Consider the following 17,354-nt stretch of genomic DNA (forward strand, 5'->3'; position numbering starts at 1 on the left):
GCAAGAAACAAACCTACATAATGAGTGAAATATTGGTGCCGTTTTTACAGTGGTATTACGTCAAACAATATGGATCACGTGTGTACCTGTTGCGGTGTCAGACTGGGATCTTTCTACACAATAAACGGTGGCGTTTTATACGCAAGAAACTAGTCTTCCGTAAATTATCTATCTTGTGCAATGATTGGTCAGATAGTCTGATATCCACCAATGAAATCATCGCTACCCAAAGAACCTCAGCAGTCAAGCGGAGCGGAAGGAAATAGTCGTGTGGAAGCACGTATTCTATGTTCAGGTGCGTAATACTGTGAAAAGTAGTCTGACTTGATGTGATGTATGATAAATGTATCAATAATAGAAATATGCATCTGTCTGATCGGTTGTCAAGATGATAACCAGGCAACATGTCACATAGGCGACATTTTTCTGACAATTGTCCTATATTCGATCAACTAAACACTACATAATCTCCATTATATCTTTACCTATTAATTTGTATAATGATGAGATTTAGGTCATGAACGTGTAACGCAAATAACTGAGATAAACCTGGGTTGCAATCGGAGTACCAAGACGGGGTATGGTGACATTTCTATCAGTCAAATGACACGTTGATATATTGTATTAAAACAGCCTTTTCTTTGAATGTTAGTCGTAGAGAAACGCATAATAAATATTAGCTACCTACCTTGGTACAGACTATGCTTGTGCGCAACATGCATGCATAACAGATGCACTCACCCATCCCCCCACCAATTCCACATCCCAGATTCCCACTATCATCAGCACCTCACCCAACAGCACAAAGTATATAGTGCTCTTGTGGGGTTGAGTCCCATCCAGGATTCAAATCCACACCCCAATTTGCTTTCTATGGACACTTGGTTTGGAATTCTAGACAGATCTCGGTCATCATATTAATATGTGGATCGACTTTTATCTCACTGTTTGAGAGTGCCAAGCACCCAGATGTTTAGAATGAACGCTCCTGGTATTGTTTTCAGCTCTGTTCTGCAGCAATTATGACCAGACCTGGTCAAGATGAAGAAGAGAGATTTCTGGACAGCTGTTGTTGTTGTGTCGATCATTTACATCGGCCTGAGTTTCTGGATCTACTTTAGACTCGAATCTCAACTGTCACGAGCAGTCAGTCTGAAGAAACAGGAAGAGGTAGGATTGTAACGATATACAATTTTATGTCCTGATACACTTTGCTGGAATATTGCTTAAAGCAGCGTAAAACTAAACTCATTCACTCCTTGGCCAATATTAGTGTTGTTATATGATACACTTACCTGGATGCGGAAACTTGTTTTTATGTGATACACTTGTTTGTGATACGATACACTTATTTACTAAGCAGTATACTTGTGATATGATACACTTGTTTTTCAAGTGATACACATACTAGTAGTATGAGATTCCTATAGTGACTATTTGCAATCCTGATATTATATGTATTTGTATTCAATCAGAAGTGCCCCAGAGCCTACTCCCCCCGCCACGCCCACTTCTCTGGGAACACAGCAGCAGTGAGGCAGATCTCAACAACATGGCCGACCTGCCAAGCCAAACTGACAGCTGATCAACATGGAGTTGATATTCAGGTGAGAAAAATCAGGTAACAATCTCAGATTCATCAAGAAGTGTTCTTAGGTAATGAGAAATCTCTCGTTGCCTCTACTTCTGGACCCACAGATTTGATTGATTTCCCAGACTTTCACCATGTTGTGATTGACAACATCTCTATAATATATAACTTGTTTAGGATTTGTAATTAATGGCCTACAGTCTTATCAGTTTTGCTTGTTTAAAATGCATGTTTAGAATGGCCAGTGAATTCCTGGCTTAGAATCACCTGCAACCCTAGTTAGGCATCTTTGTAATGCTTTAACATTTTTAGTATTTATATTATCAGTCCATCAAACCCTAGATTACAATACAATAGGACAAGCCCAAAAAGGAGCCTGGGAACCTCTAAATTGCAGGAAGTTATATACATCCTGTCAAGACTAGTCTGTTGCTCCCAGTGAAGATCGGAATTGTTCTTCAGCAACATATGTTTGTCGTAAGAGGCGACTTATGGGATCATGTGGTCGTGCTACTGACTTGGTTGATGCATGGCGTTGTATCACAATTGCATGGATCAGTGCTCATGATGTCAGTCACTGGACTGTCTGGTTCTGACTCGATTATTTACTGACCATCATCATGTAGCTTAAATGTTTAGTGTTGAGTGCAGTATTTAATAACAAACAGTGGTCAGTACAGAATATTGCTCCATTTCCTTGTATAGGCACCATATACACAATAATTTGTAAAACATAATTGTCTGACATATTTCATGTCATTTGCTAATAACTGCTGTTGCTATGGCTTCAGATGGAGAGGGAATGGGCGTTTATCAAGGTGGCGTACCCCAAGTTCATCCTTACTGTGAGTGGGTGGGTGCCGGATCTCCAGGTACCCTACTACACAGTCAAGGGAGGGGACAGACCCCTGCATGTTATAGTGGTGCCCCACTCACACCAGGACCCAGGCAAGTAGCTGTCTTCTTATAACATTGCAGTGATAAGGCTAAGGTACCCACTTGCCCACCCACCCACCTGCCCCATTCACCTGCTGTAGGATATTGGTCTGTAATGGTTGTTCCCGGCTGTTACGTTAGTACTGTCCGGATGTTAATCACGGAAGTAGGAGAGCGGAAGTGGCGTTCTCGTCTGTTGTGAGATGGCGACCAGTAAACGATGTCAACCGATCTTGTCTCTTGTTATTGCTGAGTAGTTCAGGATCGAAGGGTCTACGGACAAGTACACAACAGATAAATGGCGACGAGGATGGGATCCACGGATTCCTTGTTGTAAGTCTATGAAAGATACGTGTTTCATAGTGAACTTTTCACTCGAAGTGAAGTGATGTTGCTGGTCGCCATCTCGATAAAAGGGACCACGGACCGACCATGTGCTTTCGTGGGAAGCTCGTTGACAAACATTAATTGTTATTTTGCTAAGGCGGAATATCCACAGAAACCTTAAAGTGAGGTTGCAATAATCACGTGAACATTGCATTATATATTCTACATGAATATAGTGAAAAGTACATGTATTCACGTGAATGCAGTATCAGTGTTGGAACTTTGGAAAATATTCTCGTGAATATTATGAACAATTGTCACTTGTCAAAGAGACGTTTCCTCTTCTAGGACGGATAACGTGAACTTCTGTGAATCTATGTGTCATTAATACTGTTGCTGATTTCGAGTGTGAACCATGAGTCAAGACGAAGGCCCAGGTGACCAAGGAGTGCCTCAAGTAAACTTTTCACTTATTCCTATTCCTAAATTCTCTGGAAAAAAGGAGGATTTTAGTATCTATACAGAACGTTTCATCTCAAGCATGGAAGCTAACAAGATCACAAATGCAAAACGGATTACCCATACACTTATCTCAACAATGGGTGATGAATTGTATAAACTGGCACATGACTTGTTCGCACCTGTCAAGGTGTCTACACTCAAGAGTGAGGACATCATTGAGAAATTAACACAGCATTTGAACCCTCCTCCGAGCATCATTATTGCTAGATGTAACTTCAATCGATTGTCACAAAGGCCTGATGAGACAGTCAATGAATATGTTGCTAAGTTACGACGATAGCAGAAGACTGCAGTTATGGTGAGAATCTGAACATGTGGCTGCGAGATCGATTTTGTGGCAGGTGTGCACAGTGAAGTGATACGTCGGCGACTGTTACAGGAGGATGCTAAGATGACCTTCGACAAGGCCTACCAACTTGCCGTTGGAATGGAAACTGCCACCAAGGAGGCAAAGAGTCTGCAGCAAGGTCAAGGACATGCAGTGAATAAGATGATACATAACAAAGGGCAATAAAGGCCGTGGATTCAAGAGGGACCAGATGGATAAGAAGCCAGGTAACCATGGTAACAAGGGCCAGAGACTGAGCTTAACCAGTGTACTTTCGTTGTTTGTCCACTAGGCACTCTCCACCGAACTGTCCATATAAGGATACTGTTTGTAACTTTTGTCGCAAGAAAGGACACTTGGTACGAGCTTGTAGGAACCGCTCGAACAGAAATCAATCTCAAGTTGGTAAGACCAACATGGTGGATCACTGTACGTCAGATGAATTCACAGAATTGTACATGGTGTCCTCAGTTAGTCAAGGTGGAACACAGAAAATAAAACAATCACTTAAAGTGGATGACATAATGGTTGAATTTGAAGTGGACACAGGATCAAGTGTCACATTGATAAATCAAGGGATGTATAATTCCTTGTTCCCGGACAAAGAACTTTTGGAAAGTTCATGTGTACTGAAGGCTTATAATGGGCAAAGCATACCTGTAATTGGACAATTACAAGTGGAAGTTGACATGAATGGGAAGATACTGGAGTTATCTCTCATTGTAGTGGATGGTACAGGTCCAGCACTACTGGGTCGAGACTGGCTACAGCATATGATGTCATGGCAACACATGTTCACGAACAGTATTGCTAATTCCTCGCAGAAGGAGGATGTCACCGAGATATTGAATGAATATCAGGAAGTCTTTGATGAAGGACTTGGACATTTGAAGGACTTTAAAGTCAGATTGTCAGTACAAGATAATGCTGTTCCGGTGTTCTGTAAGGTCAGGAATGTACCTTTAGCTCTACGCCAGAAGGTAGATGCAGAAATTGATAGGATGGAGTCCGAGGACATCATAAGGAAGGTTAGGTTCTCACAGTGGGCTACTCCTGTGGTTCCAGTCGTTAAACCATCAGGCGAGGTTCGTCTCTGTGGAGATTATAAATCAACTGTGAATCTGTTCTCCAAAACGGACATTCACCCGATTCCTAAAGTGGATGAACTGTTGGCAAATCTGAGTGGTGGTGAAGAATTTACGAAGCTAGATCTTCGTCATGCGTACCTACAGTTGGAACTTGACGAACCATCAAAAGAGCTGACAACCATAAATACAACAAAGGGGTTGTATCAATTCAACAGATTGCCATATGGTGTAAGTGCAGCACCTGCAGTGTTCCAAGAACAATAGAGATGGTGTTAAAAGGATTGATAGGACTTGTAATTTTCATGGATGACATATGCATAACAGGCAGAAACCGTACTGAACACAAGAGGAACTTGAAAGCAGTTCTCAAAGCTCTCAGGAGTGCAGGACTTAAACTTCGATTGGACAAGTGCAAGTTTTTCCTCAGCAAGGTTGAATTCCTTGGCTTCACGGTTGATAAGGATGGTATTCACCCTACACCTAGCAAGGTTTCTGCGATCAAAGATGCTCCAGCACCTAAAGAGGTGAATGAGCTGCGTTCTTACTTAGGAATGTTAAATCACTATTCCAAGTTCTTGCCGAACATGGCTACTAAGTGTGCACCATTGTATGATCTGTTGAAGAAGACTGCCACATGGAAATGGACGCAGGTTGAGCAGCAAGCATTTGAAGATTCCAAGTCTGATCTCACAAGTGATAGTCTTCTCATACACTATGACAGTGATAAGGAGATAGTTGTATCATGTGATGCATCTCCTTATGGCATAGGATGTGTACTTCAGCACCGAACGGAGGAAGGGGAAAAACCTGTCGCTTTTGCATCACGCAAGCTCAATTCCGCAGAGAAAAACTATTCTCAACTGGAAAAAGAGGCATTGGCCCTTATCTTCTTCGCGGTCACTAAGTTCGACAATACCTACTTGGAAGACAATTCACTCTGATTACGGATCATAAGCCATTGATTCACCTGTTCTCTCCATCCAAAGAAACTCCTGTGATGGCTGCATCTCGGATCAAGAGATGGTCTCTGAAACTTGCTACATTCCAATACAATATTGAATATAGGACTTCAAAACAAAATGCCAATGCAGATCTGCTTTCACGATTGCCTTTGCCTTTGATGGAAGATTCCACGGAATCTGACACAGAACTAGTTCTACTCCTATCACAAGTTGATGAGGATTTGCCCATAACTGCACAAGCCGTTGCCAGGGCAACAGATAATGACAAGTTGCTTCGTCAAGTACGACAACTCACACTTGAAGGTTGGCCTGAGGAGCCTGATCATGTATCACAAGAATTAAAGCCGTTCTATCAACGTCGATTGGAGCTGACAGTTGAACAAGGTGTTGTGATGTGGGGAACAAGAGTGTTGATTCCTACTATTTATAGGGAAGCCCTATTGAATGAGTTACACAACGAACATTCGGGAATGGTTCGTATGAAGTCAGTTGCGAGAGGTATCATCTGGTGGCCCTACTTGGACCGTGATATTGAGAATCTGGTCAGGGGATGTTTAGATTGTCAGGAGGAAGCCAATCATCCAGTATCAATCGTGCCTACCCCTTGGAAGTGGCCATCATCTCCTTGGACTAGACTGCACATAGACTTTGCAGGTCCTTTCATTGGACACTCATTTCTCGTAATTGTGGACGCTTCACTCCAAATGGTTGGAAATATATCAGATGAGGTCTACCACTGCTACGATCACGATCAAGCATCTTCGCCGATTGTTTGCTACATTTGGACTGCCACTCCATATTGTTTCTGACAACGGAACCCAATTCACATGCCAGGAGTTCCAAACATTCTTGCGTCGCAACAAAATACGACACACCACAACTGCACCTGCCCATCCGGCAACAAACGGACAGGCAGAAAGAGCAGTAGCATCTTTCAAACAAGCCATGAAGAAAATGAAGAATCAGGATGGTGACATTGAAGATAAGTTACTGAGATTTCTATTTTCTTATCGCACCACTCCTCACTCGTCAACAGGAAAAACACCTGCAGAGTTACTCATGAAGCGCACCTTGAGGACTCGACTCTCCGCTCCGGCCAGCAATGGAGAATGATATGTCTGTGAAGGAAGACCCTCACGACAATGCGCCCAGATACTTTGATGTAGGACAAGCTGTATTTGTCCGTAACTATGGTGTTTACGGTGCTAGATGGTTAATTGGCACTATAGTTGAAAGACTAGGGGACAGAAACTACCAGGTTTCTGTAGGAAGTCAAGTGTGGAAAAGACATGTAGACCAAATCAGGTCGAGAGACATAACTACAGGATGTAGATTGCCTCTCGATCCATTCATTCCGCACATTCCGGACCAAGATATTTCTCAACGAGGAAGGTCAGAGAGCATGTTATCCAGCAACCAGCCAAAGCAGGCAGAGAGCAACCTAGCACCACCTCTAACAGTTGTTCAGGGGAAGAGTTTGACTGCACCATGTGGGAAGCCAGCTGCGACACCAGCTGCTGTTGAAGAACCCCGTCGCAACCCTCCCAGAGATCGGAGAAGACCAGCCCGATTCAGTGACGTGTAATAATGAAAGAGTGTATAGAACACTAAAAGTGTGAATGTGTTCATTCATTGTGTTCTGCAAGATATTGTGCCAGTGAACAGTATTAAGTTCAAATATGAGTGCTACAGATTGAACTCTAATTTTTCTAGTGCTGATGCACATTTCCTTTTGATGTCATGGACATTATATTATTTGAGAAGGTGACAGAGGACTTATTGGTTTTAAGAGGGAAAATTTTAGTTTTTTTGGTTTTGTACCTCTCGGAGGAAATAGTAAAAAACAAGAGGGGGTGATGTAGGATATTGGTCTGTAATGGTTGTTCCCGGCTGTTACGTTAGTACTGTCCGGATGTTAATCACGGAAGTAGGAGAGGCGGAAGTGGCGTTCGTCTGTTGTGAGATGGCGACCAATGCATGATGTCAACCCGATCTTGTCTCTTGTTATTGCTGAGTAGTTCAGGATCGAAGGGTCTCACGGACAAGTACACAACACCTGCCGCCCCATTCACCCACCCACCCCATTCACCTGCGGCCCCATTCACCCACCTGTCCCATTCACCCACCCCATTCACCTGCCGCCCCATTCACCGCCCCATTCACCCACCCACCCACCCCATTCACCTGCGGCCCCATTCACCTGCTGGCCCCATTCACCCACCACCCCATTCACCTGCCAGCCCCATTCACCTGCCCCATTCACCCACCCACCCCATTCACCTGCGGCTGTCCCATTCACCCACCTGTCCCATTGTCACCCATTTCACCCTAAGGATTTTGTTAGTTGTCCTGTGCCCATTTCACATTTGCCACCTGTGCAGTATAAAAATGTTTACATTCAGTTGTCCTTCTGTATTTCAGGATGGTTAAGTACCTTTAGTCAGTATTCGACTCCTACACTAAGGGAACTCTGGACAATGCTGTAGAACAACTGACCAAGAATCCAACAGACTCCTAATGTCAACCGATCTTGTCTCTTGTTTTGTGAGTAGTTCAGGATCCTGAACATGCCCCATTCACCCACCCACCCCATTCACCTGCCGGCCCCATTCATGTCCCATTCACCCACCCATTCACCTGCCGCCCCATTCAGACCTGCGGCCCCATTCACCTGCTGGCCCCATTCACCCACCCACCCCATTCACCTGCCAGAGCCCCATTCACCCACCCACCCCATTAGGCCCCATTCACCCACCTGTCCCATTCACCCACCTGTCCCATTCACCCACCCAATTCACCCATTCCACCCACTCAGACTCCTAAGGATTTTGTTAGTTGTCCTGAAATGATTGCAATGCCAATTTCAGACATTTGCTTTCAGAGTTAGGGCCTCGGCGCAGGGGTAAATATCTAGTTTAATGCAGTATAAAAATGTTTACATTCAGTTGTCCTTCTGTATTTCAGGATGGTTAAGTACCTTTAGTCAGTATTACGACTCCTACACTAAGGGAACTCTGGACAATGCTGTAGAACAACTGACCAAGAATCCAACATGGAAGTTTATTTGGGCTGAGATGATATTTCTGGCAAAATGGTGGGAAACTGCATCTCAGGAAACCAAGGACAAGTTTCTGAAGTATGTCAACAAAAACATATGTGAATATTTTGAACGTGTCGACTGACTGACTTATTCTATACAGGCAAACACCATTGTGTTGAAGTTGAAGGGACCTAAGAAAATGTTTCAGACACATCGAAGTTCAACCCAATGGCATTTGACGATATTTAATTGATGTTGAACAAGGTCATTGGTAGATTAAATTAGTTTTACTGAGTAATGCAGGTAGTCATGTTTGGACAGCATTATGGAATTAGTTTGTTGTCATAGTTTCTCATGGCACTAATTCTGTGAGTGTACTAACTCAAGAGCTTGTTCACAATTGCCTCTGTTCACCCAGCAGAAAATGGGTACCCGGTAGGATAAGTCATATGACTATTAACCTTTAGATACCTCAGAGCAGCTTGGGTTATCTGGAGTAATAGTAATCAGATTGTGCGCTTTGAGCATCCTTATGGTTGGAATTAGAGCCATAGGAATGCACTATTATTATTATTATTATTATTATTATTATTATTATATTGTTATTATTGTACAGATTGGTGTCAGAGGGACGTCTTGAGATTGTGACAGCAGGCTGGGTAATGAGTGATGAAGGGAATGTGCATTATGAAGCCATGCTTGACCAACTTATTGAAGGACAACAGTGGCTGAACTCAAACATAGGTCAGTGGTATTGTGTTCTTGTGTTAAGGATGTCGGTTACATTATGTATGTGAATCTGTCAACCAAGTATTACCAGCAGTTCTCATTTTACTGTTATGTAGTGACCATCAGTACTTCATTGTAAATAGCTGAGTCTGTACCTGTTTGTCTGTTGTTTAATCCTGTACTCAACAATTTTACAGCTATATGACGGCGGTGTGTATATAATCGAGTCTGGACCTGACAATCCAGTGATTGATATCATGAGCAATGCTCTGGGACACAGTTACATGCATGAACCGATTCAGTGAGCCTGACAACCCGAGCCCGTTGCATGGGCTGCTATAGTTCAGTGTACCTGGAGTCTCACCCACCGTTGCATGGGCTGCTGAAGATGAGTTCTAACCTGGATCATCATGACCCACTGCATGATGGGATATTTTGTTCAGGTGTAGGTGACGAGGCTAAGACCGGCTGGTCTATAGTTCAGTGTACCTGAGTCTCACCCACTGCATGATGGGATATTTTGTTCAGGTGTAGGTGACGAGGCTAAGACCGGCTGGTCTATAGTTCAGTGTACCTGAGTCTCACCCACTGCATGATGGGATATTTTGTTCTGGTGTAGGTGACGAGGCTAAGACCGGCTGGTCTATAGTTCAGTGTTCCTGAGTCTCACCTACTGCATGATGGGATATTTTGTTCAGGTGTAGGTGACGAGGCTAAGACCGGCTGGTCTATAGTTCAGTGTACCTGAGTCTCACCCACTGCATGATGGGATATTTTGTTCAGGTGTAGGTGACGAAGAGGCTAAGACCGGCTGGTCTATAGTTCAGTGTACCTGAGTCTCACCCACTGCATGATGGGATATTTTGTTCAGGTGTAGGTGGCCGAGGCTAAGACCGGCTGGTCTATAGTTCAGTGTTCCTGAGTCTCACCTACTGCATGATGGGATATTTTGTTCTTTAGTTCAGGTGTAGGTGATTTTGTTCAGGTGGCGAGGCTAAGACCGGCTGGTCTATAGTTCAGTGTACTTGAGTCTCACCCACTGCATGATGGGATATTTTGTTCTGGTGTGTAGGTGAGGCTAAGACCGGCTGGTCTATAGTTCAGTGTAAGACCGGCCTGAGTCTCACCCACTGCATGATGGGATATTTTGTTCTGGTGTAGGTATATAGTTTGTTCAGTGTACCCTGAGTTCTCACCCACTGCATGATGGGATATTTTGTTCTGGTGTAGGTGAGTTCAGTGAGGCTAAGACCGGCTGGTCTATAGTTCATGATGTATTTTGTTCAGGTGTAGGTGAAGAGGCTAAGACTGGCTGGTCTCAGTGTACCTGAGTCTCACCCACTGCATGATGGGATATTTTGTTCTGGTGTAGGCCAAGACCGGCTGGTCTATAGTTCAGTGTACCTGAGTCTCACCCACTGCATGATGGGATATTTTGTTCTGGTGTAGGTGACGAGGCTAAGACCGGCTGGTCTATAGTTCAGTGTACCTGAGCCTCACCCACTGCATGAAGGGATATTTTGTTCTGGTGTAGGTGACGAGGCTAAGACCGGCTGGTCTATAGTTCAGTGTTCCTGAGTCTCACCCACTGCATCATGGGATATTTTGCAGGTGATGGGATATAGTTTGTTCTGGTGTAGGTGGGATTTTGTTCTGGTGTAGGTGACGAGGCTAAGACCGGCTGGTCTATAGTTCAGTGTACCTGAGTCTCACCCACTGCATGATGGGATATTTTGTTCTGGTGTAGGTGACGAGGCTAAGACCGGCTGGTCTATAGTTCAGTGTACCTGAGCCTCACCCACTGCATGAAGGGATATTTTGTTCTGGTGTAGGTGACGAGGCTAAGACCGGCTGGTCTATAGTTCAGTGTACCTGAGTCTCACCCACTGCATGATGGGATATTTTGTTCTGGTGTAGGCCAAGACCGGCTGGTCTATAGTTCAGTGTTCCTGAGTCTCACCCACTGCATGATGGGATATTTTGTTCTTCTGGTCTATAGTTCAGTGTGGCTGCATGATGGGATATTTTGTTCTAAGACCCGGCTGGTCTATAGTTCAGTGTTCCTGAGTCTCACCCACTGCATGATGGGGTATTTTGTTCTGGTGTAGGTGACGAGGCTAAGACCGGCTGGTCTATAGTTCAGTGTTCCTGAGTCTCACCCACTGCATGATGGGATATTTTGTTCTGGTGTAGGGCCAAGACCTGCTGGTCTATAGTTCAGTGTACCTGAGCCTCACCCACTGCATGATGGGATATTTTGTTCTGGTGTAGGCCAAGACCTGCTGGTGAGTAGTTTGGTGTACCTGAGCCTCACCCACTGCATGAAGGGATATTTTGTTTTGCAGTGGGCCAAGACCCTGTAGTTCAGTGTTCCTGAGCCTCACTCAATGCATGATGGGATATTTTGTTCTGGTGTAGGTGTCGAGGCCAAGACTGGCTGGTCTGTAGATCAGTTTGGTTACTCCCCAACAATGACATACCTAATGAAGAACACAGGAATAGAGAATCTGGTCATACAGCGAGTCCACTACTCCATCAAGAAGCATCTGGCAGCAACACGGAACCTAGAGTTTAACTGGAGACAAGCATGGGGTAAGTGGAGCTACATATTGGAGCATGAGGCAAGCTTATAAAGGGAGATAGCAGATAACTACATACAGGTGTCTCTTTCATTGCCTAAATAAAAGGGGGGTGGGGTAGCCCAGTGGCTAAAGCACTGGCTTGTCATACCGAACACCCGGGTTTGATTTCCTTCATTGGTACAATGTGTGAAGACCATTTCTTGTGTCCCCCACTGTGATACTGCTGGACTTTTGCTGAAATCGGCGTAAAACCATACTCACTCTAAACAAAAATTGGAAAGTTAGATAAGAACTAAACCTGGTTTAGAACTGGTGGTGTTGTGCCCACTCACTAGATTGTTTGAATCGACATGGTTGAAGATTAACAACATTGTAGTATGTTAGAGAGGTTTCGGTAAAGATGCTTACATAGCGTGGAGCGGAGTAGTGCAGTGGTAAGGCGTCTGCCTATCACGCTGAAGACCCGGGTTCGATCCCCCGGTGGAGGCACCTAGTTTTGGGTCCCAAGGTGGGCACATTTGTGTAGTATCCTTGGACAAGATGCTTAGATCCACATTGTCTTAGTTCACCCAGCTGTAAAATGGGTACCCGTGAGGATGTGCTGGCAATGTGAGTGTTTAGTACGTTGCGCCAAACAGGCAGCATGGCTGTATACTCCCCAGGGAGTTGAAGAAGTATCGGAAAGTACTATAGTCTCCTATAACCGGGGATAGTAATGTACGTAGCGCCGTGAGCTGGCAATGTGCCTGGATATGAGCGCCATATAAGCGGACTATTATTACTATTATATTGCCAAGCAGGACTGAATGATGTGAGCAATGTAGAGAAATATGTATAGGAGGACCTACACTGTTGACTGTTGTGTCCCCAGCCTCGGATGTGGAGAATGACTTGTTCTGCCACGTGATGCCTTTCCTCAGCTACAGCATCATGTACTCGTGTGGCCCCGGAGCCCCATGTGTGCTGCAAGTTTGACTTCCAGAAGGACAAGTGTCTGCGTGGCAAGAAGACCATCAAGCCTGAGGTTGTAACAGAGAAGAATGTGGAAAAGCTGTAAGTTTTTACATAAATTGGATAATTTCAGAAACATTTTCCTCATCAACCTTAAATCTGATAACATGTTGATTATTTGATTTGCACTAAAATATAAGGATGTGTATCATACGGTCAACCTTAAGACTAACAGGGTCAAAGCAATAAAATATTAATCTAAAATAAAACCCTTATGACCATTAGTGTTGGGAATTGGTTGAAATCTCACAATTGATGATTGCTTCATTACCAACGAACAATCATCGAAAAAAATTAGTTAGCATCATTTTTCAGATTTTCCTATCCAGGTTGTTATTGTAGATAGGTATCAGATGATGCAGCTTGAAGTGAGTTTTCTAAGAATTAAACAAGTTTGCAGGCCCTGACAACTTCGAAGATATGTTCCATCGTCAAGTATTTCAAAGACTAAAACAGCAGTTCCAAAATCGTTTGTGTTCGATTATGAGAAAATGTGATCGATTGCTTGGTCGTTTGGTCACTTCGACCAATCTTCAATTATTTCAATTAATCAGAACACCACTAATGACCATATGTATTGTTTTTTTGCAACTATGCACAACTTACATCCTTTAATACAATTAAAATTAAAGGTACAATTAAGACCGCCTCCGTGGTGTAGTGGTTAGAGTGTCTGCCCGGAGAGCGGAAGGTCGCGGGTTCGATCCCCGACCGCGTCATACCAAAAGACGTTAAAATATGGTACTTGTTGGTCCCTGCCTGGCACTCGGCATTAATGGGTACAACAATGATTGTTCGGCTCGGAGTCAGTATAATGTGTCTGAGTGGGGTATTCATGCTTCACTGCAGCATGGTATCTCAGTGGGCTAGCACTATAAAACCAGCTTAAGTCTGGGCTAGTACAAGCAGCCGCACATACATACACACACATGCATGCGTCGTCATATGAGCGAAATATTCTCAAGCACGACGTTAAAACCGATTTCACCTCACCTTTAATACAATTACTTGATAATGACTGACAAGCAAATGTATTGGGTGTAAACATTAGTTCCTGTATATGTATACGTATCAGTTCTGTTGCACTTCTCTTGTCTGTGGTTATATCATTGTATGTCCTATTCCCATTGTTGATGTTCAACATGCCCTTGTCAGTTTTTCAGTTTATGAATTCGTCCAATGAAAACCAAAACACACATGTTTGTGATATATTTGAACTTGCTGGTTAGCAGAATAAGCTCAGGGGCGGTGGGGTAGCCTAATGGTTAAAGCGTTGGCTCGTAACGCCGAAGACCTGGGTTCGAGTCCCCATATAGGCACAATGTGTGAAGCCCATTTCTGGTTTCTCTGCCATGATGTTGCTGGAATATTGCTAAAAGCGGCGTAAAACCAAACTCAGTCAGTCAGAATAAGCTCATCTAAAAAATCTTACTTGTTCTCTTGTCACAGGAGATATTACTTGGTAACAAATGTGATGTCATTGGCTACCCTGATGGCACATCAAATGACATATTTGTATATTTGCGACTAACAGGATCGGGTGTTCAGGCACGCTGACTTGGTAGACACATGTCCTCCTAACCCAATTGCGTATATCGATGCTCATGATGTTGATCACGTGATTTACCGTCGTCATATAGCAGGAATATTGCTGAGTGCGGCATAAAACTAAACTCACTCACTCACTCCTCTCACTTGTGGCTTTTGTGTTGACCCGTGGGCAGATCATGGGAACTCTGGGAGCAGCTACAGAAGAAAGCTCACCTGTACAAGAGCAACGTGCTGCTGGTGCCCCATGGCGACGACTTCCGTTACTTCTCTGAATCAGAGTGGACCAAACAGTTGACCAACCTGGAGAAAATATTCACATTCATGAACAGCAAGAGTGATTTCCATATAAAGGTAAAACATGGCTGGACGCTGTATGGTTTTCATTAATCAAAGAGATCCATTACCTGTATGGTATGGTTATCTGTCTGTGTCTGGATATTTCAACATTGGTAAACACAGGGGCAATGGGGGAGCCTGGTGGTTAATGTGTTCGCACGTCACGCCGAAGACCCGGGTTCGATTCCCTACATGGGTACAATGTGTGAAGCCCATTTCTGGTGTCCCCACCATGATGTAGCTGGAATATTGCTAAAAGCGCATAAAACTAAACTCACCGCCTCACATACAAATCTGCTCATGATAATGAGCTAACAAAAAGTAAAACTTGACTGTAAAACTTTAAGAACAGTATACTATCTATGGACAAGACATTAGAGTGTAGTATGTCACTTATTGCAGATAGAGTTCGGGACACTGCGTGACTATTTCACAGCATTGGAGAAGGATAAGCCTCACTTCACGGACAAGTCCCCTTTCCCGTCTCTCAGTGGCGACTTCTTCCCCTACACTGACCGCAGTGACCAGTACTGGTCGGGTTACTTCACATCCCGACCCTTGTACAAGCACATCACGCGTGTCCTTCAGGCCAAAGTCAGGTATGGATCATTGATACGAGGAGCCAAAAGGGGCTTACCTAAACACCACCCTTACTTGCATTACCTCAACATTAACCTATTTTGCACTAAATTAACTAAATTTCCCCTTATAATTAACTAAACATGAAATCCCCTTGTAATGTAGTGAATTAATATGAAAGAGTTAATTTGCACCTAAAGTGAAACAGCTTTTAAACTAGTACATGTGCAATGTCAATGGGTAACTCAGCTGTTGCTGGGGTGGTGGTGTAGCCTAAGGGTGAAAGTGTTCGCCCAGTTTGATTCCCCACATGGGTACAATGTGTGAAGCCTATTTCTGGTGTTCCCTGCCATGATGTGGCTTGAATATTGCTAAAAGCGGTGTAAAACCATACTCATTCACTCACTCACTCACTCACTCACTCACTCACTCACTCACTCACTCACTCACTCACTCACTCACTCACTCACTCACTCACTCACTCACTCACTCACTCACTCGACTGTTTCTGTTTTGTCTTCTGTCTGTTCTATTCTAATTAAGTGGGATTTATTATGTTATTTTTGCCAGAAGCATGGGACTTTTTGTTTTATAGTTTGCTTTCCCATTATAGTAATATCATGCTCATGAATGTGCACATTATGTAAGTTATTGAGATAACTAACAGCATTGATGTCTTTCAAGGTTTTACTGCTGTTTCTTTCTTCCAAGGTTGTACTGGACTACACATCTGCTTTCCCAAACTTGTCAAGTAATCTGAAGTTCTTATGACTTTATGATGAAGACATGATGTTTCAAACTTGCATTTTTATCCCCTGGCATGTAATGTGGGGAGACATAGTTGACGCCTCGTCCATCTGTCCATCCACTATCATTTTGTTTCCGGAGCATATCTCTAAAACCGTTCAATATTTTCCAATAAAAATTGGTAGATATATCAAGCGGAACCTAAAGTGGTGCCATTTGCTATTTGCAGATATTTGCTTTTTATTTTTCTGGTTTCCATGGAAACGATTTGGACTTAGCTTCAAACTGGAGGAGTGGACTTCGTTTCCAGAGCACAACTCGAAAACCTATCAATATCTTTCAACAAAACTTAGCAGATATGTGAGACAGATCCCAAAGTGGTGCCTTTTGCTATTTGCAGATTTTTGGCATATAAAATTTTCTAGGTTTCCATGGAAACGATTTGAACTTAGTCTCAAAAGGGAGGGGTTCGTTTCCAGAGCATGACTCGAAAACCATTCAATATCTTTCTACAAGACTTGGCAGATATATCAAACAGATTATGAAATGGTGCCTTTTGCTATTTGCAGATTTTTGGCATTTATAGTAGTCATGATTTCCATGGAAACGATTTGGACTTAGTCTAAAATTATCAAGTTGGACTTGAAGTAACTGTCAGTCAGATGATTTGTTCTTTCAAATGTGTGTGTGTGTTGGGGGGGGGGGGGATTTGTCATCTTCTGATTACTCTTGTTTGGGCATGTGTTTTCCTAAATTCAAATGTGATGTCTTTAAACAAGTGTGGTTTATAAGTTTGTTAGAGGCATGGAACTTTCTGTTACAAGGTTGTAATACATTGAACATATGTTTAATCAAACCAGTGAAGCCATTAAACCAGAGCTAAACTCTGGACTATAAGTTAGTGGCACGGGAAGAGTTGTATGGAAGTAAACAATGACAGGAATTAGACTAGATATTGTTGAAGATCACAATAATAATTAGGATTTCTCATGTCTCTGGAATGAAAGTTTTTGTGCTTTCAGGAC

General features: G+C 43.3%; 1 protein-coding gene across 1 annotated transcript in view; it reads left to right on the forward strand.

Annotated features, from left to right (window-relative positions):
* Positions 1-218: 218 nt before the first annotated feature.
* The window catches only part of LOC124255342 (alpha-mannosidase 2-like), a 34,545-nt gene continuing 17,409 nt past the window's right edge, over positions 219-17,354 (forward strand). The window contains 11 exon segments of the mRNA XM_046689238.1: positions 219-295; positions 1,005-1,170; positions 1,476-1,607; positions 2,383-2,539; positions 8,719-8,890; positions 9,411-9,538; positions 11,942-12,115; positions 12,977-13,050; positions 13,052-13,158; positions 14,841-15,018; positions 15,406-15,602. Of these exon segments, the coding sequence (XP_046545194.1) occupies positions 1,042-1,170; positions 1,476-1,607; positions 2,383-2,539; positions 8,719-8,890; positions 9,411-9,538; positions 11,942-12,115; positions 12,977-13,050; positions 13,052-13,158; positions 14,841-15,018; positions 15,406-15,602 (1,448 nt within the window). The 5' untranslated portion in view covers positions 219-295; positions 1,005-1,041.

Source organism: Haliotis rubra, unplaced genomic scaffold (assembly GCF_003918875.1).
Source record: "Haliotis rubra isolate DU_JTF1 unplaced genomic scaffold, ASM391887v1 Scf6, whole genome shotgun sequence".
Classification (NCBI taxonomy): domain Eukaryota; kingdom Metazoa; phylum Mollusca; class Gastropoda; order Lepetellida; family Haliotidae; genus Haliotis; species Haliotis rubra.